A 24,667-nucleotide genomic window follows, 5' to 3' on the forward strand; every position below is an offset into this window, starting at 1 on the left:
ATATTTCAGAAAAATTGCAGTTAAGCCGAGGAACTTGGATTTGGACCAAAAATGGCAGAAAGAAAGTATACAAATGGAAAAAAAAAGTATATAAATAGAGTTAACTCTAATGAATGGTTTATTGGAAACCCTCAGAGCATTTTTCAAAAGGACTTGACAGATTCTATTGTAATAAGACATAGTGAAGAGGAAATGGTTTAAAAGATATCATCAATCTTTTATTTAACTAAGCACTTGCCCTTCATTTTGAAGGAGATGATACAATTTCAAATCGGAACCTCCTTCTCAAGAAGTGGTGTGAGAACATAACATTGATTTAACATACAATCTTCAACAAAAGTAAAGTTTACACAATTCACTAGGAAATAAAATACATATGAAATTTATCAAGTTAGTCAATGTAATTCTCCATGGGTCACAAGTATCGTTAAGAACAAAACATAATGAAAAGCTGAATAAACCAGTCAAGTTTATAGTTACCCTGATTAAAAAAAAAAAAAAAAAATTCACAAATAAAATGTAACTTTCCAAACAAATCCTTTCAATGATGATGATCACACTAGATTTTATTTTAATTTACAAAAAAACAACGGTTAGACAATCACAGAATATCAAGTCTTCAACACAGTGGATTCCATTTTGTTAAGAGAAAAAAAATAGAAAACAAGTAATCCTTAAATTTTCTTCACTCTCCATAGCATATGTTGTAGAAAATTAAAGTTTTGCTTCCAAAAATATGTTTCCATGTGGTTATGGTGTTGTCAACTGGTGCTATTAGGGCCAGAAGCAGCAAAGACATGAGAAATTTAACTACTGAAGTGTCATTTTTCATAAAAACTAAAAATTTCCTTAAAGGTCTGGAGTAAAGTCTTCTGCTAGGCTTGTTAGTGCTATAAAGTCATTTTAAATTAAACGTGGAGTAAAACTACAAAAAGTATGAGTTCTTTCAATATAAAAAGTTGTGTAGCTGAAGTTGTAGGCTCCTTTGCCATACATAAGCAGTCTCAATAAAATATTTGCTCAAGTAAGAAAATATAATTTGTCTGATTACATTTAGCATCCGTTCCAGTTGGGTGTCCTGCTTATCCCTGCCAGAGCTTCTAAAGAACATTAGAATCAATATTCCTTGCCTTCAAAGAGCGTCCGTAATTCACAGTACAAAACAGTTCTAGAGTCTTAGTCCTAAGGAGAAACAAAAATTATTAAATATATATATATATTTTAAAGTGCCAGATGTAGCCATTGCCTGGACATTAAAAACTCTTATCCACAACACTGCCATCTTCAAGAAAGATGCCAACAATTGATTCAGTCCCCTTTCCTTGCAACCTTCAGCGGCTGGTCGGTGCTTTACTTTAAGCATGATGACCCTAACAAAACTTCCAACAGAATCACTGTTCCAAAGCATTACGTACTTCACATCTCTGATACCCTGTAAAAACATGTGATAAAGCAGCATCTGGAGTAGATCTTTCCTCTTCTAGATCATTTTCAAGCCCTGTTATCAAAAACCTCTTCTCTAGAGGGAGAATGCTACTATTGATATGGATTTTATAGTTCTTCCTTCAGGTTGAGATTTCTCACAAAGCTGTTTGTAACAGAGTCACTGCTGTCCCTCGGTGTGACCAATGACATTCACTTTCCATTGAGGGGTGAAGGAGGGAGACAGAGACCGGGCAGTGGAAAAGAGCTGGCTGGCTAGCCCAGAGCTGCTAGACAGTGCTGCTCTGTTCTTCTCTCTTGCTGTCTGCACAATGTCATTACATTCAACTTTCCCTTGTTTGTGTTAAACATAAAAGACAATCCAAATCTAGAAGGCTCTCCTAAATGTCTTTACCCACGTTTACCTTGCTCCGCTTTTCCACGAGCAAAAGAATACAAACACAAAGCTGCGAGATTATTAAACAAGAAAACTAGATCAACATTTCCAACAGGAGACTGACACTTCTCCAAATTCCTGGACCAGGGCTAAGTGTGGTTCATCTTTAACAGTGACAGGACCTGTTTGGGGATTCCTGTGAAAACAGGGAACATAGCTAATGCCCTTGTAATGAAATAATTTCATGTTGAGGTGCTATAAAGGTCTAGGCTTTTAAAAATTATGGCCTCAAATTCCCAAGTTTAAAAAAAGTACGTGTACAAGGAAATCCTTCAAGTTTTGTTGCCTTGATGTAAAGATCTCCAGGCAGGAGGCCTGAGATGGCCACCACTGTAGAACACTCAAGTAGGAGTCTACTCCAGCTGTAAGAATTGGGTCACAAAATGACTTGTTCAGTGTAACCTATAATGATTCCCAAAAGAAAAAAAAGAAACTTTACTCAACTTTTGAGACAGCATTAGCAATGCCAATGTGCAGCAGAGAAGGATTCTGAAATCAAGGGCACACATCATTAAAGAGCTCACATGAAAACAAAGGACAGATTGTACACATTTTTTAAAGCCTCAGAGTAAAGCAAACACAGCAGCAGATTCAAATAGTATCAGCCATACTGCTTCCGACAGATCCCACAATCACCAATCCATGCTTTTGGACTGTCACCAGATCTGGTGCTGACTACACCAGGTTGCATTTATTTATGATTGCTGTCACCCCTCTTCATTGAGAAAGCATTCTGAAGGGCTGCTCTCCAAGCGACAAGAAGACTGCAGCAATATAACAATACTTTACATCTTGAATTAAATTGCATCGAGTGTGGCTAGCAAAATAAACAACTATCACTGAAATATGCCTCAAGCCTAAGATTTTACCACCAGCAAAACAAAACTGAGTGAGGGGGATGAGGCAGTGAAGGAAAAAAAAAATTCACAGGACCACCACACCAAAGCCTTAAATTAAAAAAAAAAAAAAAAGTTACCTTCACTATTCAGGAAGAGAGTCAGGTGGGGGAATGGACAGGAAACTGATTCCTGCCAGGGCAACCCTGTTTGGCTGTTTCTGTAGTGGATACCTTATGGGGTGGCAGCAGCCAACCTCCCGTGTGACCTGGGGATGAACATGGCCAAGCAGGCTTAATTAGATCAGAGACACAAAGGGCTATTCCCTCCTTTGATAACAAATACCGCAGCTGAAAGTGCCTACAATAGCAAGCGAGAAACAAAGGCAGCAAAACAGAACCAAAATTGAATCCTTCCTTTAGCTGGCCCTGACAATGATTTACATGTAACCTGGGAAGTGGCGAAGGCCCAGGAGACTCAGCTGGAAGCCAGCTCCAGAAGACAAATCGCTTGGGGATGGGGAGAGGGAAAGTAGCAAAATCTTTGTTTTGTAGCCCAAGTTTACTCAACTATTTGTTACACTTCACAGGGGGCTGCTTGATTTCAGTCTGCGGCTCCCAGACCTGGTCCTGGTTTTACCAGCCTTGCACCCCAGGAAAACCACAAGATAAATCACCCCAGCTTCCCGGATCCCTCATACTGCTCTTTGGAGGTAGCACCACCACAAACCTGCTCTGGCTTTACTACAGGGCATCCTCCAAGCCCATGGTAGGAAGGGAAGCGGGCGGAAGGCAACAGCAGGCATTGGTACTCCGAACTTTTCTCCACCCCTAAGTGCATAAAAGCCGTCGATATTTGGACCCCAGTCCAGCAGGGATTAAGTGTCTGGCAAGTCCACAGTGTGCCTCACCCCGGGAAAGGAAGACAGATTGAGCCGGCGGGCAAGAAGCCGAGAAGCGCCGCCGGCCAAAGTGCTCCTACCTGCTCCCCCTTCCTCCTCCGTCCAAGATAACAAACTCAAGCCACAGCTGGCTGCGCTTTTCGCCAACTCTCCGTTTTCCAAACGGCCCAGGAGCCCAGAAGGGGCCCAGAAGGTGGTGGAGGAAGGAGTGAGAGGAGGGAGTGAGAGGAGGGAAGGGGCAGCGGCTGCTACAACAGCTCCCTCACATAGCTCCGCTCTCAACTCGCCGGTCAGTGAACCACCGCCTCTCGGTCCCCCTCCTCCCGGGCGGGCGCGGGGGGGCGCCCGGGAGGCGGCGTAGTCCGCGCGGCGTCGCTGTCGCCTACGTCCGGCTCGGCGGGGTGCAGGTGCATGGCGAGCTCCTGCAGCACCGCGGCGCGCCCGATCTGGTCGTTGCGCCGCTTCTCCATGATCAGGTCCTCCAGGCTCTGGAACTCGAGCGTGTGGCTACGCTGCGCAGAGAGCTGGATCTGCAGCCGGTAGGGCTGCTTACCGATGCGCAGCTCGCCGCCGATCTTGAATTCGCGCTTGCCGTAGCGGCACCAGGCGGCGAAGCTCTCCGAGTTGCGCCAGCTCAGCTCGCGCTCCTTGGCGCCCACGTGCGCCAGCGCGTTGCGCACCACGGCGCTGGGGCTCAGCGGCTTGTAGCGGTATAGATCGTTTACCACGCGGCCGCGCCGGCCCTGGCTCGCGTCCGTCAGGAAGCTGTTGCTCACCTCCAGCCGGTGCAAATGCACCACCTGGAAGTTGCCCACGTAGACAGCCCAGTGTGGGTACTGCGCCTGCGACACGAACTCCACCAGGTCGCCAGGCCTGCACTTGTTGAGCAGGTTCTCGGGCGTGTAGGTGCTCAGGGCCGCGGAGCCCGGCGCGAAGCTTTTCTGGTAGATGCACTCGTCACGGTAGAACACAGAGCACTCCACCTCGTGCAGCCGCGGGTCATAGGGCTGCGGCGAGGGCAGCGGCAGCCCCTCCCCGCCGTCGGGCAAACCGCCGCCACCGCCATCCGGTCCCTGGGGCGGCGGCTGCGGCTCCACGTCCTCGTCGTCATTGGAGAAGATGTAGGAGACCCCGATGCGGGGCCCGTCATCCCGGTCCACGCCCGTCGGGTCGGCAGTGGGAACTTCCTTATAACTTAGGTGGGTCAGTTTCTCCACCTGGTTGCCCATCACGCTGCGGACACACGTTCACACCGCCGTGAGAGGAGAAAGCGAAACCACCACTAGGGTCATTGGCACAGGTCCCCAGACAGGGGCCCAGACCACCTGTTGGGAGAGGAAGGCAAGGAAGCCAGGTAGGAGCCCTTCCGTGGAACGTGCGATTTGTTCTTAATAGGAGGAAGAAAGGTTGGGAGCAGGGCACCTGGAGCCATTTTACGGGGAGTCTCAAATGTGGCGAGCTTTTCCTCACTTTTCCGCCTCCAGGGTCACGGTCGCAGGAGGCCGGGCAACTCCAGCTCTCCCCCGCCCCCAGCCCTTCACCTCGCCCAGGCAAAAGCCCATTGCATCAGCGACTCCTACCGCTTCCGCCAGCGCCCTACCTGCCAATCCCAAGCAGGAGGGAGAAGGGAAAAGAAACTTTAATTCCCCTTTCCTAGCCCCCTCTTTTCACCTCAGGGTCCTAAGTTAGCCCCAGAGACGCCCCCCCATCCATCGCTGAGGAAACCGGCTAGGACCCCACAGCGCGGCCCGGACAGGTGAGCCGCCCTACCTGGCTCACCTGCGGCGCTTTCTCCTCCCGTCTTGCCCGCCCCTCTCCCCGCGCGCCCGCCCTCTAGCTCGGGTTACCTGCGCAAACTCACCCGCCTAGAGGTGGAGGCCGTGGGGAATTGGGAGGGGCCCCCCGCCGCACCCTGAGACTTCTAGGGCGAGTTTGCAGGTGTGGGCTGCGCAGTCTCTCCTCTCCGGGCGCCAGCGACTGCGAGGCTGGGCAGGGGGGAGCAGCGCATGTGTTGTCACCGCGGCTACGCAGCGCCTCAAGACTTGAAGGTGCGGAGCGGCGCCTCTTCACACAGCACCCCTTCCCTCCGCCTGGGGCCGCTTCTCCCCTTCAACCTGTTCTTGGGGGAGGTGGGGCTCTCTAGAAGGAGGAGAAGGAAGCAGCCTTGGTGCCCCGCGGCGGCAGCTCCCGCTCGGGCCGGGCGAGCAACAAGCGCCGGAGCGGGAGAGACGGGATTGTAGATCCGGCTCCGGGCTCCCAAGGCGGGAGAGCAGCCCCTGGCATTTAAAGAGACAGGCGCTCGCTCCCGGAGCCCGGGTCTTTCCTGCACGGCGCTGAGCCTCAGGCATCACCGCCTCCGCCCCGCCCACGCGGGCCACGGGGCTCCGCCCAGGCCACGCCCCCGCTCCGGAGCGGGTTTAAATCCCGCCGGTAAATAACCGACGCGCCGACTGGACTGGCGGTCTTCGCGCCTAACCAGTAGGAGTCCTGCTTACCTTCTTAGAGCGAGACCTTGTTGTGGAGTCCTCGCTGCTTGCTCAGGTCGTATCTTTCGGAGCTGTGAGCTTTAAAATGGAGTTGGAAAGCAAACGCCACCTGCCAGTGTAGAAAGGAGAGAGGGATTAAGAGTTTGGTGTTTGTTCCGTTTCCCCTTCGCCTCTTCATCCCCAGAGTACCTGGAGAGGGAGGAACAGTCATTAGAAAGCAAACAAACTTTTGCTTCTTTCTTTTCTTTCCTAGAACCGATTTCTTGCCAAAGGTCACAGAAGAGAATTTTGTACTAGGACAGCTGGAGAAGTGCTTCCGTTTAGAGGTATTACCAGAATAAGCCCTGTGAAACTTTCAGATAGGAAAAGAAAAAAAAATTTCACAGAAAGGAAACAGTATAAAACAGAATGAAGACTTAGTTACTGACTTGGTTCCAAGACCCGGGCTCTTAATAATATCCCTCGAAGTTAGTACAAAGTTGATTTCATAATCTCCAGTGTTGTTTTGAGAGTTACCAGTTCATACATGGGATAGTGAAAGAAAGCATTCAGCTCTGCTTGTTTATTTTGGGGGTAGAGGATGTAGGAATTGCCTAATTGGCTTTAAGAACATATTAGCAGAGGCCCTCGGTGGATATATTTCCTTCCTGCTGACTTACAGAAGGAAGTGACAGGAGACTAGTATTGCCTATTAACCTCCACTACAAGAGGACAGTTCCTCCCTCTCCCCTCTATGTTGGTTTTGTTTCTTGTACCTAAGATGGAAGCTACCAAAGTGCTTTTTCTTATTTTTCTTTTTTTATTTTTTACATAATGGATTGGAGTCGGGGTGGAGGGATGACAATAAACAAGCTTCGACTTTCACTGGAACACTGGACCACCCAAAGTAATTCTTGGTGGAATTAAGAATGCAACTCAAGACCTCCTCTACCCTGTTTTCCATCACTGTTTCTTTTGACTCAGTTTTTCCAGGTAACACTATTATTCAGTGTGTATACCGACCAGTGGAAACAGGAATATACTAACACCACTGTGATCCTTTTTAGTTTGAGGGGAAAAAAAAAAAATTAATCTACTTACGTACTTTTGAGCCCCAACAATCAATATTGGCAGGGCTGTGATGGAAGTTAGTCCTTCAGCAAGTCTAAGATCACAGTATAAGTTAGATCAAAAAGAGACTTCTGTATGTCTGCTGTATAGATTAAGTATTTTCTGACCAGCCTCAGGCATGTGTGACCAGATGAGTCTCCTCCCTGGACTTTTTGATAACACGTGCTCTGGAAGCTGCTGTTTTACCTGACTAGTATTTGCCACTAGCATGTGAGCTCATGTAGATGCCCATTTTACAGGGAGGGAGGGGGTTTAGACTGAGAGAGGCAATGGCAAGTCATCCCATGTCTGTTAGACTGGGGAACCTCTGCTACCATCAGCTGTGGTAGGCCACTTTGCCCTTAGGTGGTACTGGGTAGTTTGCCTGGTGATGGGAGAATCCATAGAAGGACACAGTAGTATGACAGTTTGCTGCCAGCACTCTGAGGCACAGATCTAATGAGTAAGGAAACACCTTGTTGTCCAGGTGTCTAGCCTATTGCCTTGATGAGCTCTGTTCAGGTACACGGTTGTGGCTCAACAACAGTTCTTGAACTGACCAACTATAAAGTCTCAGAGGGAACAGGCTCTGAGTCATTTTTATATCCCAATGCCTGGCACTCAGTAAGTGCTCGATAAATGCTTGATGGACGCTTTAGGGGAATTCTTGGACATATCAATAGCCTGTCTCCTGTGTAACTTCTTCCATGAATGCCTGTTTAGGGCCCAGCCTCCATCTGATCCCCCAGGGCTCTTGGTCATAGGTTACAGAATGGCTCCCAAACATGCTTTGCTCATCTCAAATGCTTGTTTAATAAATTTAAATTAACTGTCAATAATTTGGAGACTTGGGAAATCTCACATAAAAATTCAGATTTTCAGATTCACTTGAAAGTGCTAATGTATGAGACCATTGGGCCCACATTCCAGGATGGCAACAAAAAGCTAGAGCTGAGCAGTGGTTGCCTTGGAGATGAGATGTAGCCTCCAGTTGGCCCCAGTCCCTGTCCTACCCACCTCACCTACTAGTTCCTTGACTGGCCCTGGGAGCCTCTGTGTTGGCCACCTCTGCCATCAAATTTCTACATTATACATTGTATCACTTGATTATATGTAAGTCAGCACTTGATCACATAGCATCTGGTATTATTCTTTAATTCATATATTTAAAATGTCTTCTAAAGAGAGCTTGATTCACAACTTCTTTATCCATTCATCTGTCAATGGACATTTCGGTTGTTTCCATGACCTGGCTATCGTAAGTAGTGCTGCAATGAACAGTGGGGTGCGTGTGTCTTTTTAAATTACGGGTTTCTCAGGGTATATGCCCAGTAGTGGGATTGCTGGGTCATATGGTAGTTCTGTTTTTAGTTTTTTAAGGAGCCTCCATACTGTTCTCCAAAGTGGTTGTATCAATTTACATTCCCACCAACAGTGCAAGAGGGTTCCCTTCTCTCCACACCCTCTCCAGCATTTATTGTTTGTAGATTTTTTTTGATGATGGCCATTCTGACCGGTGTGAGGTGATACCTCATGGTGGTACATATATACAATGGAATATTACTCAGCCATAAAAAGGAACGAAATTGGGTCATTTGTAGAGACATGGATGGACCTAGAGACTGTCATACATAGTGAAGTAAGTCAGAAAGAGAAAAACAAATACCGTATGCTAACACATACATATGGAATCTTAAAAAGCAGTACTGATGAACCTAGTGGTAGGGCAGAAATAAAGACACAGACGTAGAGAACGGACTTGAGGACACAGCGGGGGAAAGGGAAGCTGAGATGAAGTGAGAGAGTAGCATTGACATATATACACTACCAAATGTAAAATGGATGGCTAGTGGGAAGCTGCTGCATAGCACAGGGAGATCAGTTGGATGTTTTGTGAAGACCTAGAGGGATGGGATAGGGAGGGTGGGAGGGAGGCTCAAGAGGGAGGGGATATGGGGATATATGTATATGTATAGCTGATTCACTTTGTTGTACAGCAGAAACTAACACAACATTGTAAAGCAATTATACTCCAATAAAGATGGGGAAAAAAAAAGAAAAACAAATATTGTATATTAACACATATATGTGGAATCTAGAAAAATAGTACAGATGAACCTATTTCCAGGGCAGGAATAGAGATGCAGATGTAGAGAACAGATGTGTGGACTCCTGGGTTGGGGGAGGAGGGGAGGGTGGGATGAATTGCAAGATTAGGTTTGACATAAATACACTACCATGTGTAAAATAGATAGCTAGTGGGAACCTGCAGTATAGCACAGGGAGCTCAGTTCGGTGTTCTGTGATGACCTAGATGGGCGGGATGGGGGGTATGCGAGGGAGGTCCAAGAGGGAGGGGATATATGTATACATATAGCTGATTCACTTCGTTGTACAGCAGAAACTAACACAACATTGTAAAACAATTACACTCCAATAAAAAAATAATAGTAAAGAGAACTTGATTCAAAATATATTTCTTGAAGACCTACTAGGTACCTGTTAGTCTTAAACACCACACATTTATTCTACAAGTACAACAGGCACTGTGTTAGGTTTTGTAGGTATTCATGTCCCCATGAAATATAGAGACTCCTTAAGACAGTGTGACATGTCCTAGAGGAAGGGAAAGTAGAGGATGCTGAGGGGAAGTTTCAAGACATGTAGATACAAAGGTGAATGTTAAAGTGCCTGCCATCAGGGGCTTGGACTAGGGTGACACAACCCTAAAATTAACAATGACATCTACCATTGAGTGAGCTCCTAATTCTGTTATAAAAGACAATTAAGTTTAGAGAGGCTAAGTGACTTCTTCCAGCTGGTAAGATCTCACAGGTCTGCTTGACTTCAAGGCCTGTGCTCATAACCACTTTGTTTTAAATAGAGACAAATACATTCTTCAATATTTAACAAATATTTGAGTGTCTGGCTTTACTGGGCTCCAGAGATAAAAAGCCACAGACTTAGTAGACAAAGTCCTTTCTCTTAATGGCTTTTATGTGTTGACAAGAGGAGACAATTGACAAGTTTAAGTAACTGTATATTCCTTTCTGAGAGCGATAAGGGCCATAAAGAAATAGACTAGGGTAATGGGGTTGAATAACTGTGGCTACAGAGAGGGTGGCAGGGGTGAGGTGGCCTACTTTGGATAAAATGGTCAGAGATGGGCTCCTAAAGAAGTGAAATTTGGGCTGAGACTTGAAGGATGAGAAGGAGGTGGCCTTGGCATTCCCTCCACAGGGAACACCAAGAGCAAAGGCCTGAGGTGAGAAGGAATTGGAGCATTTAGGAAAAAGGGGGGATAAAAGGTTGCAACTAGAGCACAGTCAGTGAGAAGGTATGTGATAAGGGGGTGCAGTTAGAGCCATGGGAAAGCTTTGGGGGTTTAGGGTTGTCACTCTGGCTGCCCTATGGGAAATGGACTGTAAAGGGATGAGAGAGGAAGCAGGTCCTATAAATGACCAGGCCATAGGGAGGAAAGGCCTTCCCTGCAGATGGAGCCTCGTGAACAAAGGATAAAGCCACCAAGGCACCTTCCCCAAGAGCAGCCATTAGATTCAATTCAAACGTTAGATTTGAATTCTCAGCCATACTGTAGCTTCATCCTCCCCCAGCAGTGACCCAGGTGTCACATTCCACACACCTCCTTGGAGGAGGCACTCAATAAAAACAAGTTGTGTTGAATGCCAGTTAATTACTCTCACAATATTCCTGTCCAGAGCAGAGGGGAATAATCGAGAATAGATGTTTCTACCTGACAAGGCATTGGCCCCCGACTCTGCAGGCATAGTGGAGATCTCGGTTTAAATGGCTCGACCCAAGAATGTACAAAACAGGAGCAGGAGGGCAGAATTACCTGCCTAGGCAGTCTGGAACTCTGCCTGTTCCCAAGGCCGGGCCCCAGGCTCACGGCAACGGCAGGTAGCTGAGTGAGTTTGCTGGAAAACAGGTTCCTCCACAACTTCCTTATGTTGGGAAACTTCCAGACTTCCCCGTGCCTGTTACCCACAGCTGGAGTTCTGTTGAGACATAGAAAGTGAGTGGTAGCAGAATGAAAACACATGACCTGGGTTGGCGTCTTGTTTGCCAGGTTCATGACCTTGGAGCCGTCTCTTACTTGCTCTGGGCCTCCTTTTCCAGACTCTAAAGTGGGGCTCATGATCCTATTTGCCTCACTTGGGAATCGTCATATGAGACAGTGTACGTGGAAGCACCTCGAAAATCCTAAAGACTGTGTAGATGCCACGTGTTATTTACACCTACCAAACCCTAGGTTAGGGCCGTGTTAGAGCCAGATGATGATTTTAATATGCTGAGCCAAAGAATAACCGTTTGTTACAGGCATCAGCTTACTAAGTCTCCATACCAGTCCTGTTTCTTTACATTTCCCAGATAAGAATACAAAGGCTCAGGAGTATGAATCTTATGGATTATAAGTGGGAGAAGCTGGATTCAAATCCAAATCTGGCTGGCTCCAAGTCCATACTTTTCACGCCATGTCAAGCTGCCTCAGGAGTACCAGCATGTGTGTTGTTCATCCAGACACTGGCCAGTCTGAGGACCAGGGGGCTGCTTTGTCTTCTGGATGTAGAGTGACCAATTTGTCACAGTGTGCCCAGGACGATCCTGGTTTCACACTGAAAGTCCCATGTCCTAGGCAAACTGGGACACTTGGCTGCCCTACCTTGGTGGCTCCCTATCCTGGTCATTGCTTTTTCTGCCCCTGAGCGGATTGGGGATATTGCTGGGGGTGGAGCAGGGAAGGGGGAGGGGAGAAAGGGGAGTCAGGTGTTCTAGTCCAGACCTCGCTCTCATAAAGGGTCGCCATCTGCAGGCGAGGTTATGCATACAGCAGCAGCTATGCAAACTGGGTTATCCAGTAAAAGAGACAATAAATATTACATGCTTTTGGCATTCATTCTTTTTTTTTTTTTCTTTTTTTTTCTTTTTTACTTGGATTCTTTCCAGGAGGTGAGGGCTGGGCCTGTCTCTCCTTTGAGAGGACTGGCCAGCAGCTGCTCCCTCTCTCTTCACCCTCCCAGCCTGTCTTGGGCTTTAAAACCTGCAGAAACAGTTTTGCACTTTGGCTGAATGATTCCTCCATCTTCAGATTAAGGAAGGGAGCACAGAGGCTGCTGAGTGTCATCCATTTCCTTGGCTTCTGCATTTTATTTCCTTTTCCCTTCAGATCCCCAGAACAGGCTCTCTCAAGCAGGCTGGGCAAGAGCTAGTTTGCCCTGTGGTTAGGGATGTGGAGGAGATGCCCTGAGAAGTGGTCTGGGGCTGTCACCCACCCCAGACTTTCAGCTCTCCATGCATTAATCCTGTGCCTAAATTGTGAGGAAGCTTTTAACCCTTTCCTGGAAGAGGGCTCACCAGTTGGAAAACACCGAGGCTTGTGCCTCCTGGAAGCTGGCTGTTTTAGGAGGCCCCTGACATTATATTGTTGATGTTGAACCGGAGTTTGATTTGTGCCCGGGAGTCTGAGCTTGTAGCTGGGCTCCTGCAGAAGCCTCATGAAAGATGCATTTCACCAGGTGGTTCCAGGGGAGAGACTAGCTTAAATTACAGCTCTACAAATCCAAATATTGGCATATCTGCAAATCCAAATGTAGGGATTTCAAAAAAAAAATCTAAATTCTAAGAATCTTATTTTGCACTTCTTGTGCAAGAAGGGGAGGATGAGCTATTCAGAGAAGAGACAAGGCTGTCAATAACAAGAGAAGCTTCGGCAGAGCAAACCCAACGTCCTTTTCTTTCCTTGGCCATTCTTCATGCTTCCAGGGAAGAAGAGCTCCGACAAGAGAGAGGAAGACAGTGTTTGTTCAGCGCAGCTTTCTGCAGGACAGATTAGGGGGACCACCCACCCAGTAACTGGGGCATTGGGCTCACTAAATCTGGTTGGTCAATTTCTGCCTGCTTTCCCCAAACCACTTCTAGGCCTGGGGCCAAGGGATCCTGATGAAGGACTCACCTCCCTATAGTCTATTCACAACACAGCAGCCCCCAGCAATCCTGTGAGACAGCGAGCCTAGCCAGGTCTGCTCAAAACTCTCCTATGGCTCCCTGTCTCCCTTGGAGAAAAGCCAAAGTCATGAAGCCAAATCCGGCCTCTTACCCGGACACCAAATTAAATCTCGGAGACAGAGTTTTGGGTGAAGTAGAGAAGAATTAGCTTCATTGCTTTGCCAGGCAAAGGGGGTCACAGCAGACTAACACCCTCGAAACTGTGTGTCCCAACCCAGAGGGGGTAGTGAGGAGTTTTATAGGAATGGTTCAAAGAGGGTGTGATCAGCTGGTGGACATTCTCCTGATGGTTTGGTGGTGAGGTAAGCGGGAGTCGGCATCATCAGCCTTCTGGTTCCAACCAGTCTGGGGTCTCTGTGCTTGTGGGCAGCAGACTGTCCTTAACCATTAACTGTTAACTTCTCCCACCTGGTGGGGGTTTCAGTATCTGCAAAACAGCTCAAAGACGTTGTTGTGTGTATCCCTTGATGGGGAACCAGGACCTCGTCCCAAGGCTGCACTATGGTTTCTCTTGACTGTTTGTTCCTCCCGTCTCTGCATCCCCTCCCTTCCCTAATTAACAACTACTTGAACCTGCCCATTGGAACTCAGGGAGGGTCATGGAGGCTGAATAAAGCCTGTTTCCTGTCATCAAAGAAATGGGGGACACACAAAGGCTTTGTGCCCAGGAGCCCCACAGGGTCCTGCTCGGTATCAGTCCCTAAAATAGCCCCACAGCCCTGCCTGCCTCCTTCATTACCCGTCTGATGCCCCATCGCTCACACCTCCAGATGCACTATCCCCTTGCTCTTCCTCCCCCGTGGTTGGCATGCTTCTCCCCCATGTCCTCAACATTTGCTGTTCCTTCTGCCTGGAACGCTTTTCCCCCAGGTATCTTCATGGTGTGCTCTTTAGTCTTGACTCAGATGTTAGCTTCTTGATGAGCTTTCCCCAACAGCCCTATTTCAAATTTCAAATGTCCTCCCATACGTACTGTCAACTGAAAAAGAAAAACGCACAACCTAAAAGTTGAGAATTATGTTTTATTCCTCAGGCTTGCTGAGAACTTAAGTCTGGGAGGCAGCCGCTCAGCTAGCTCTGAGGGATGGCTACAAAAATGGTAAAGGAAGAGCCAAGATAGAAAGGAGCTTTTGCAACAAAAACCATGTAGTCAGAACATCAAAAGATTACTGTTAATTAAAGAAAAACCAGACATCTCAAATTAATGAATTTAGCATTTTTCTATGTATGGGAAGATGCAAGAGTCTGGGCTCATTGAAACCATTCCTTTGATGTGCACCTTAACTATCCAGGGCCAGTATCTTTTTTCTTTTCTTTCCATCCCGAATCCCCTCAGGGTGCAGAGTCAGGGTGACTGCAGTGGCTGATGGCTTGATGGCTGAAACACCCTTCGTTTACTGATATGGCAGGCGACATTTGTCATCCACAATACCCTTTATCCTCTTTCCTGCTCTATTTCTCTATCACTTATTCAACTCACTTATCACCTTTCAGTATTCTATATACTTTATTAATTTATTTTTGTTTATTATCTCCCCCAGTTAGACGATACACGCTATGAAATCAGGGATCCTTGTCTTGTTTATTGGGTTCTCCCGACCTCCTAGAACAGTGCTAGGCTCAATACATTGTAGTTAAATGAATAAGTGAAAAGGCTTTTTATGGGTCATCTCTAGTCATCCTCACAACAGCTTTAATGGTGCAGGAATATTGTCAATTTACAGATGAGAAAATGAATTCTAAAATGTACTAAATGCTTAGGGTACACCAGGTACTGTACTAAGCAGTTGAGTTTCAGGGGGGTTAAGAAGTTGGGCCCAGGTAACACAGCTAAGTTCACCATGAAATTGTATCTCTGTACTGTCCAACATGGTAGCCAGTACTCACATGTGGCTATTAAGCATCTGAACTGAAATGTGTCATAAATGTAAAATGCACATCGATTTCCAAGAATGAGTACAAAAAAGGTAAAAGATCTTACTAATGTTTCCATACTGATTACATGTTGAAATTATAACATCTTAAATCTATTGGGCTAAACAAAATATATTATTAAAATTAATATCTCCTGTTTCTTTTTACTTTTTTTAATGTGGCCACTATACAAATTTAAATTACATGTGTGGCTTGCATTTGGCTCTTCTAGCTGTTTCCATGACACCTTACATCTCTGTCTTCAAGTATATTACCTCTTGGACCCTTGAGGGCAAGAGTGAAATGAATTTGTCTTTCCTATGAGGATAAGAGCAAAGATATGCAGAATGCATCAACAAGTCTCAAAAGGATTAATATACCTGTTATATACTGCTTGTGTCCCCCCAAATTTATATGTAAAAGCCCTAACCCCAAATGTGATGGTATTTGGAGGTAGGGCCTTTGGGAGATAATTGGGATTAGAATGAGGTCATGAGGATGAAGCCTCCGTGGTGGGATTAGTGCCCTTATAAGAAGAGGAAGAGATACCAGAGCTTCCTTTCTCTGACTTGTGAGGACACAGTGAGAAGGTGGCCATCTACAAGCCAGGAAGAAGGCCTTACCAGAACCTGACATAACCAGCACCCTGATCTTGGAATCCTAGGCTCTAGAACTGTAGGAAAATAAATTTCTGTTGTTTAAGCCACCAGTTGGTGGTATTTAGTTATGGTAGCCCAAGCTGCCCGAGACAGTACCTAAAGATGAATGCCTTTCTCCGGAGGACAGTAAATCTCCAGAGGAAGAAAATGGGCTAAAGTAGGCTCCAGGGGTACGTGTTTAAGCAACTTCTGTTAAAGCAGATAGCCCCCTGCACAAAATTGAGAGTGAGGTCTGTGAAGAAGGAATTCCCAGTCTGATGGAGGTGGACGAGGCTGGCTGTCACAGAGCCAGAACTCCACCCCTAGCATTACCGAGCATCTTCTACCCCCTTTTACTCCCTGCCAAGCGAGCAACCTTCTAAGAGGCTTTCTGCTGCCCCTATAGACCTGCTTATAAAGATGACATATTGACCTAGTAATTACAGTTCTTTTTGCCATTCAGTAAGCTGAGGGGGCTGGTTTTATGTGTCTGACTCTGTGGGCTGAGTCTCTCCCTTTTCAGTGGGTTGGCAGAGTTGGGTTTCTGAACTTTCGATCTTGAGGATCTCATCTCAGATGATAGAGAATTCATAAAGGTGGTACTAAACAAAGAAACAAGATAGTAGCAGCCAATATTTATTGAATGCTTACTGTATCCAGCACCACCCTAAGAGCTTTATATGTATTCACTCCTCTAATCCTTACCTGTGAGGTAGGCATTATTATCATTACCCTCATTTTACAGGCGGGAAAGCAGAGGAATAGTAAATTTAAGGATCTTGCCCATGACAACACCACTAGTGATTTGCAGAGCCAAGATTCATTTACAGGACAGTGCCATGGAGTAGGGGTAACCTCCTGCTACCCACCTTGCCCAGACAGTAACCCATATGGCTGAGTTTCTCTGTCTTCATACTCCACACTCCTCTTGGTCCCATCTGTTGGGTGATGAAGCCATCGCCTTTGCATGCGTTCATAAGTCTGACTCTTCACCATCCTTCTGGGCTTATCTGCCAGTTTCCCAATCGCCCTGTATGCCTCGGCCACACCAGTCCTTGGTTTATGTTCATCTCACTCTTCACAAAGCTAAATTCCTTGCATTCTTTCTGCTTCCAATTAAGTCAAGTCTTTATAGAGAGCGAGCTTTGTTAACTAGCCTGTTACCCACCTCACTCTTCCTCAGCCCCTGCTTGTTTCTTACAAATGCCTATTACAGTAGTGATGGTATTTGCTTCTTTGCTCGTCATTGCCTGCCTGTCTCTTCAGGAGTCCAGACATTGACATGTCACTGTCACACCCTCAGTGTCCAATGTCATATCCTACACACAGTAGATGCTTAACAAATATGCACTGAGTAAATAAATGCTTCTTTGGATTAGCCTGATATTTCTCATTCTGTATGTGTCAAGAGAAACAGCTCTTCAAAAAGTGATTTTTGAGTTTCAGGTATGTGCTCAGGTTTGCAAAGCTAAGGTGTTAAGTGGAACCAGGAGGAAGCTGGATGGAGTAAAGTGGGTCAAGGAAGAGAAATGAAAAAACAAAACACAAAACACAAGAAGAGGAAAGCAGTAAGGGCCTGTTATGCCTAGTAAGGAGAAACAAATAAAGTTTGCTAAAGTTCATTGCATGAGGGGTTGACTTCCAGTTGATTGAATGAGTTATCTGACTGCAGTGGAGTAAAGAGTGGGATGGAGTTCTGTCTTTACACGGTGAGGACTTAGCTTCAGTCTAGCGCTGCCCTGGGCCCTGTGGCTGGAGCTGAATGTGCACCAGTGCACCTGGCAGTCAGCTGCTGTGCCTGGCAGTCGAGTTCCAGGAATCCTTACTGAACACCTACGTTATGTCACCCACCCTTCCTACTTGCTGAACAAAGGGACTGAAACCTGATCTTTGCCCTCTGGGAGCTCACAGACCCATCACCCCAACTAGCACCTCCTGAACAACTTAGTAGATGATCAGTAAACATTTTTGAAGTATTTGGATTAATGAGTGCGTAGAATAGGGCCTTTGCCTTAAGAGTCTTAAAAGCAGTTGGGAATGTCAGACAAGGGATATTTAGTTAGAGACTGAGCCAACAATATAGCTACAGAAGCTATGTTGACCTAGCTTTTGCAAATCGGAGGGGCTATATCCACTCTGCACATACCTATTGTAGGGGAGGAAAAAAAGTTTTTGCTCTATGTATCTTAGTTTCATTGGCTGGGGCCCTCAAATTAGACTGACAAAAGACAGATTAACAAGAGAAAAACAAATAGAAGTTTATTAATGTGTGTATCATGTACACATGGGAGCACTCTTGTGATAAGTAGATAAAGGGATATTAGAACTTGGGCTTGTATAGCATCTTAGCCAAGAACGATAATTTTGTAGAGAAGTGACAAGACAAAGGAAAAGGACTTTGAGCTTCTAGAGGCAGAAAATTGTGAGAATGCAAATATGTGGGGAAACTAATGGGGGATAAAAGCTAGTTAGTAAGGTTTGTTCATGTTGACCCTTTCTGGGTGCCATCTTGTCTCCAATGATAAGGTTGTTATCCCCCTTCTGGTACAGAAGTGGGGAAGGAGAGGGAATTCCTTAGTGGTCCAGTGGTTAGGACTCGGTGCTTTCACTGCCAGGGCCCAGGTTCAATCCCTAGTCTGGGAACTAAGATCCCACAAGCCAAAAAAAAAAAAGAAGTGGGGAAGGGGACACCTTAACAAGGGAAATTTACGTTCTGTTTTTAGGTAACTAGGGGGAAGGCGGAGAGCTTTTCTTGTATCTTCTTCTCAATTGCCTTCAATTCAAAATAATCGTTGTACCAAAGTGGCCTATTTTGGGGTAGCATATTCTGCTACTCTTCACTACGAACCAGCAAAAAGATGAGGTCCTATCTCTGAGATGGCAGGAGGATTTATTCTGTGCCTGGTACTGTGCTAACTACTTGTAATCATTACCTGGTTAACATTCCTCACAACTTCACAGGGCAGGTACTATTATTATCCTAATACCCATTTTAGAGCTGGGGAAGGTGAAATGTCAGAAGTGACTTGTTCCTATCACAGAGCTGGCCAGTCATCCCACCAAATGGATGTGGACCCAGGCAGGTCTGAATCGAAGCCCCGCTGGACATGGCTCCTTTGCACTCCGACCACTGTGTGTCCCATCGATGTCACAAACAATAGGACAGAGCTTCTTGGTGAGGCACAATGCAGCCATTAACTCAGTGTTTCCTTTTCCTCTTCCTCCTCCTTTAAGTGGGGCATGCTTCACCCATAGCAGTTAGTCCAAGGGTTTCAAACAGGTTTCTTAGAATTTAGCATGCCCATACTGATTGCAGAAACAGACTGATGGAAGATGTCCCCACTGGGAAAAGGAACCTGAACTTTCCATGTAAGGATGGCCCAGGGAGAAGGAAAAAGAAACAACCTGGGGACCCTGACTAATTTGACGAATGTATTACCGTGGGAGGGTCTGAGTCATTAGAGCTTTGGGGAAGTGCCAACTAAGATAAATAAATTGGATTTCAGTGTGCTGTACCAAATCACTACATCCCTGCAGACACTTAAACACAACAGTAACCTGGGCATGAAGTTTGCCATTTTGGCAAGGTCACAAAGATTCTGTTTCCCACCAGGGCAATTTTCCCTCACCTAGTGATTTACAAATTCCTGTCCCATTGTCAGGGACTAGATCAACTCTTACCAATACAGTCCTCAGCCCTTTTCCTTCCTTATCCTCAAGCCCCAGGGGCTTTTGCCTCCTGAGTCATTATGTAAATGACTTACAGGCAGACTCTAAAGCCATTAACCAGGAACCCTCCCACCCTGACCATCTCTAGTTAAATGGATTCCTGTTTAACTGAAGGTTAAATAAAACCTGCCTTAAAGGCTTGTTATTGAAAATCTTTTTAAACTGTGTTAGTTCACTCACCTGCCTAAGTTTCTGGAGCAGAATGAAAATAATCACATTTTTGCTTGATGCTCAGACATCTTGCAGCGCCTTGGGGCACTATTCTGCCTAAGGGTTAGGATTAAAATTTCACTGTAGTTGTCGACTTTTGTGAGAAATGGGGCTCTAACTGCTTAAGTTGAAGAAGAAATTTTAATTTAATTTTGTTGAGAGAAGTACAGCATCTTGCTTACCCCATGCTTAGCAGAGTATCAGGGCATTTTCTCAAACATTCTGCTAAGTCGATGAATGTCTGATATGAATTTATTTCTTGCTGTTGGGTTTTTCCCCCCCAATAATAATTGTATCTGCTCTTTATTGATTGCTAGGGATGGTTCCAGGTGTTGTGCTAAGCACTCTGTGTGCTTTATATCATTGCATCCCTGCCACACAGTGGGTGGGTTTTACCTCACAGATCAGCCTCAGAGAGGTTGAATGACTTGGCCGAGATTCCAAAACTAGGAAGGGACGAACTAGAATCCACATTACTTGCGGAGTTTTATGGATGGTAGTCTCCATCTGCATATGAGGCTAGATAGGCAGGAATGCCCCTAAAACCATAAGGAAATGGAACCATACGTGAAATGAGAATTGAGGGGGGACAGACAGATATACACAGATACCCTCACCCACACCCACAGACACACACACGTACCCTGGTCCTAGACACCCCATTGGTTAGGGAGCCAGGACAGTGTAGTAGTTTAGAGAAGTGATTTTCAAATTATCTGCAAAAAAGGGCCAGGCTGTTTGTTTTGTTTGTTTGTTTTGTTTATAACTTCCAACTTTTTGTGAGCTGATACCTTTGTAAAATAACATAGATATAAATTATTAGAAGAATGAAGTAAGAATATAATAAAATGACATAGAAGCCCAATTTTTAAGTTATTATTACATTTAGCAGACATAAAATAACTGCCAAATAGTTACAAAATTTCTAGCAGCTCACCCCCAATTTCCGTTCTTCCTCTGCGGCAGTAACAAGCAGTCGGTGTATCAGCAGAGGTACTCATGTCTCACTCTGCAGGGCTGGATCAAGGCAACGCTTGCTTCTCCAAGGGTGGTTACCACCAGGCAGTACGGGCCTCACGCGGGAGCTGAGCTTGCTGGAAATGCAGGATCTCAGACTCCGCCCCTGATTGGCTGAACCAGGATCCGCTGTTTAACAAGATCACCAGGTGATTCTGGTGAGTGTTAAGGCTTGGGAAGCACTGATTTAGAACAAAGGCTCTGAAGTCAGACCACCTAATCAAGCTCTATCTCTTACATCTGTGTGCCCTTGAGCAAATCACTTAACCCTGTGCTTCAGTTCCCTAGTTTTAACAGTACACTCCTCTTCTGGGCTATGGTGATCCCTGCAAGGTAATGCTCCTGGAGGGTTAAGGGCAAGTGAGAGAGCGCTCAGTGGAGCTTAGCACTATGTAAGGTAAGGATGCCATAGCTATTGTTATTGCTAACGATTTTTAAAAAACATTTTCTTAGGCCATACTGTTGTCCTTGAGACATGAGCACCCAGGCCAAGGATATTTACTTTAATGTTTGATGTTTAATTAGCAGTCAGCTGTATGAAAAGTTTCCCCTTCCCCTTCCTGATCCTGGTCATTTGGCTTTGGGACTACTGATGCTACTTAAGCCCCTTGGACAGGTTCCTCACCCCACTCATGATCATCTATTGGTACTAACCATCCTGAACGGGGTGAGTCTACAGGAGGACCTGGAAGCTGGTAAGTTCGGTTTCCCAGTCTGTTAAGGACTTTTCTTACCAGGGCTTGGTGGAGAGGAGGGGAGGGAGCTACTGCAGTTCAGCTGGGAGAGAAGACACATGCCCTTGTTGGTGTGGTTTCTGTGACAGCAGTGACTCTGGTTGCTCTCTTTCTTTTCTTCTGTCTACAGATAAAAGCCAGCATGTCCTCTAGTGAGACTGACAATTTTGTGAGCACGGAGCCAGGAAAAGGCAGCAAACCAAAGTGAACAGTCAGCTAAGTAGAGTTTGCTGGAGATTTACGCAGAAACCTACCCACAGAAGCAGGGCTGATGGATTTATAACTGACGGGATAATTTGTTCTTGTGTGCTAAGATAAGGGTAAACAAATTTCATGCTGTGATGTAAGCCCCTATCTGCAGAAGTCAGGAGAGATTCCCTGCCCTGTTGCTGAATCGTGTGCTTGACAAATTATCCTCAGAGGCTTATTTTAAGAGACTTTATCTGGAGGTCTCACTGGGGCCCAAATGTGAAAGGTGGAAGGACATGCCTGGGGGCAGAGGAGGGGGACTCTTCTGTCCCTGCACATCTGGAAGCTCAGAAATGAAAGTGGCACGGGGCTATAGTATTTGGAAAATCCTGGAGAGGAGCTGGGATGGAAGCGAGTAACTGTGTGATCCCTGAGCCTGATTGAGGAAATAAGCCAGAAAACGTGTGTTCGCATTTCAGCCCATCTTGGCCTTGGTCCAGCAGTCATACCCACCCTAGACCTGCCTCTGCCCTTTATTTTGTCAACAGCAGGTAAAGTGCTCTTAGTTTCCAGAGCTTCTCATCACACTTCCTGGGAAGGAAGCCCTTACTGAGCTCTAGGAACTGGCTGGCTGTCTCCACCACACCTCTAGAGGACAAAGGCAGAGTCTTGATAATCTTTATATCCCTTATGTGTAAGTTTTCTATATGTGCTAAAAATGTTTACAGAAATAAAAAAGAAAGCTGGAGCTCTGAGGGTGAACCTCTTTAAGAAATACAGGAATGTAACTTAAATTTTGCAAAATTATCATTATCCTATAATATTTACTATTTGGTGTTCTACCATTTTAAAAATAATTCTAATTAATCTATATGTAATTATTATTATCCCACTTTACAGATATTGAAACTGAGGGTCCAGAGCCAAGAAAACACAGCTCTCATGTAATGAAGCCAGGATTCAAACCTACTACTGTTAGATGTCCAACCCCACTTTGTCCAAGCTGATGCTAGAGTCATGATTCCAGGCCCTCCGTGTTCCTTTGGGGACTTCCCTGAGCCTAGGCCTGGGCCCCATGTTTCCCATTTGTAAAACTGGGGGAGGCATGGACTAGGATCCCACAGGCTGCTTGTCAGTGGGTGTCAGAAGTGCAGGAGAAGAAGGTGAGCAGCCCGGGATGCTGGGCTTTAAGGCTTGAGCAATGTCAAGTGGGAGTCCCCAATAAATTGAGATGTTGCCACACAGACTTGGGAATGAGAAAAATTAACAGAGAGCCAGTCACTATCACAAGGGCTTCAAGGGGCAATTCAACCCAGGGACCAGAAGTCCAGTCTAAGACTGATGAGTGACCAGGCTGGTGGGATAGAAAACAGGTTGATCCCAAAGATGTGTGTGGCCACAGTTGTGTGGAGAGTAAGGCCAGACACACATGCATGCACATGTGCACACCCACACATGGATACAGCCATCAAGAGAGCATCTGTGTGCAGCCAGAGATACAAGAGACAGGGTAAGATTCTTTTATGTTGCAGGTAATATCACCCCGACTCTCAGGCTTCCCCTACGTAGGACTTTGCAGATTATTAAAGTCTCTTATTAGTCATACTTTCCATATTCCTGGTGCAGACAGTGTGTATAATATATTACATTTTATGGAAAACAAAGGATGAGATATGTAATATATATATTCATGTTTTTTTCCCGTGATTTTTCCACATATAGACTATTTCTGTAAGTTTACCCAAAAAGCTTATAAGCATGGTTGCCTCTGAGTAGGGATCTAAGGTCCAGAGTTGGGAAAGAGAGTAACTTTGCATTACATTCCCTTTTATAATATTTGAACCTTTTAATCATGGATATGGATTCCTTATTCAAAACAATAAACTGTTAAAAGAAAAACACACAAAAACAATGTTCCCATGTCTGTCTTACACTCCCGATGTTTCTGAATTGGTTCCTGTGAGTGAATGATTGTTTCTGAATGTGATTAATTCTGAGAGTATTTATGATACGGTTGGAGGCTGTTTATGGTTCAATGGAGAGGAGCAGATTGATGGAAGACCCTTGGAGGTGAAGAGGATGGAAACGCCCTAGAGGAGGGAAATTCCTCCAGCCCCAGCCAGGAAAGGCCAGGTTAACCACGAGGGAGTGATGAGTGTCAGTAATTCCAGTAAATCAGTTAAGAAATAAGCTGGACTCTTTGTCTCGACACCTAGCTGAAGTGGGAGTAGCTAGGAGTACTGGGAGATTTGAACTGAATTTAGGGAACTTATATATTTTTTTTTTTGAAAATAAGATGACTGTACACACCAGACGTTTCTTGCTGGACTGACCTGTGGCTGCATAACTGAGATGCAGACTTTAAAAGAACTAGCTGACTTTGTTTAGTACTGCATGAAGCCGGACAGTGAGTAGGCGTTTTGCTGGTCTCATCTCATTTAATCTTTAAATAATCCTAACAAGTAATAGCCCATTTTACCTGTGAAGAAATTAAGACCCCAGGCAGTTAGGGGTTAATCAACTGGCCCAAGATGTCACAGCTGTTGATAATGTGGCAGAGTCACAATGTGGCTCCAAGTACTCTTTGATTCCAAACCTTTGGCTCTACCCAACACTGCCTGGAAGAAAAGGAGACAGGGCTTAATTACCTACAAGAAACTGGCAAATAATTATGCTAAGGTAGCAGCTCTCAGACACTAGCTACATCAGAATCTCCTGCAGAGCTTGTTAAAACACTTATTGCTAACCCCACCCCCATGGTTCGGATTCAGTAGGTTTGGGCTAGGGCCTGTGAATTTGTGTTTCTAACAAGTTCTCAGGGGATGCTGATACTCTGGTCTGGGGGCTCAACTTTGAGAACTACTGCCATAAAGTAAAGAGATTAGAATAGGGGCTCTTAAAGCTTATTTGGTGATTTTAGGGTCAGACATGGGAATAGGGCAATCACGTGCTGTTTATATTTCTTGTAATTATTTCCTTTGTATTTTTGTTTGGATTTTAATAAAATACTTTTTGGAA

General features: G+C 45.6%; 1 protein-coding gene and 1 long non-coding RNA gene across 9 annotated transcripts in view; one reads left to right on the forward strand and one right to left on the reverse strand.

Annotated features, from left to right (window-relative positions):
- The window catches only part of LRATD2 (LRAT domain containing 2), a 344,774-nt gene extending 338,875 nt beyond the window's left edge, over positions 1 to 5,899 (reverse strand). For 3 of the 7 annotated variants that reach the window (XR_009697637.1, XR_009697638.1, XR_009697636.1), the window contains exons 1-2: positions 5,478 to 5,899; positions 3,697 to 4,941 (exon numbers count right to left, since the gene is read on the reverse strand). Coding sequence is in view for 4 of the 7 variants with exons in the window: in XM_061171574.1 (XP_061027557.1) it covers positions 3,907 to 4,845 (939 nt within the window). In the remaining 3 variants the exon portion in view is untranslated. Of the gene's footprint in view, positions 1 to 231; positions 4,942 to 5,395; positions 5,416 to 5,477 lie in introns of those variants that run through there. The other 4 variants (XM_061171575.1, XM_061171574.1, XM_061171572.1 and 1 more) reach the window with 4 other exon arrangements.
- Positions 4,214 to 23,345, forward strand: LOC133076903 (uncharacterized). Of its 2 annotated transcripts, none has more exons than XR_009697640.1 (4): positions 4,214 to 4,970; positions 6,356 to 6,428; positions 20,725 to 20,884; positions 21,591 to 23,345. It is a non-coding gene; the product is annotated as an uncharacterized LOC133076903 (long non-coding RNA). The 2 variants fall into 2 exon arrangements; XR_009697639.1 differs by lacking the exon at positions 4,214 to 4,970 and adding an exon at positions 5,546 to 5,664.
- The last annotated feature ends 1,322 nt before the right edge of the window (positions 23,346 to 24,667 follow it).

Source organism: Eubalaena glacialis, chromosome 17 (genome assembly GCF_028564815.1).
Source record: "Eubalaena glacialis isolate mEubGla1 chromosome 17, mEubGla1.1.hap2.+ XY, whole genome shotgun sequence".
In the NCBI taxonomy this organism is placed as follows: Eukaryota; Metazoa; Chordata; class Mammalia; order Artiodactyla; family Balaenidae; genus Eubalaena; species Eubalaena glacialis.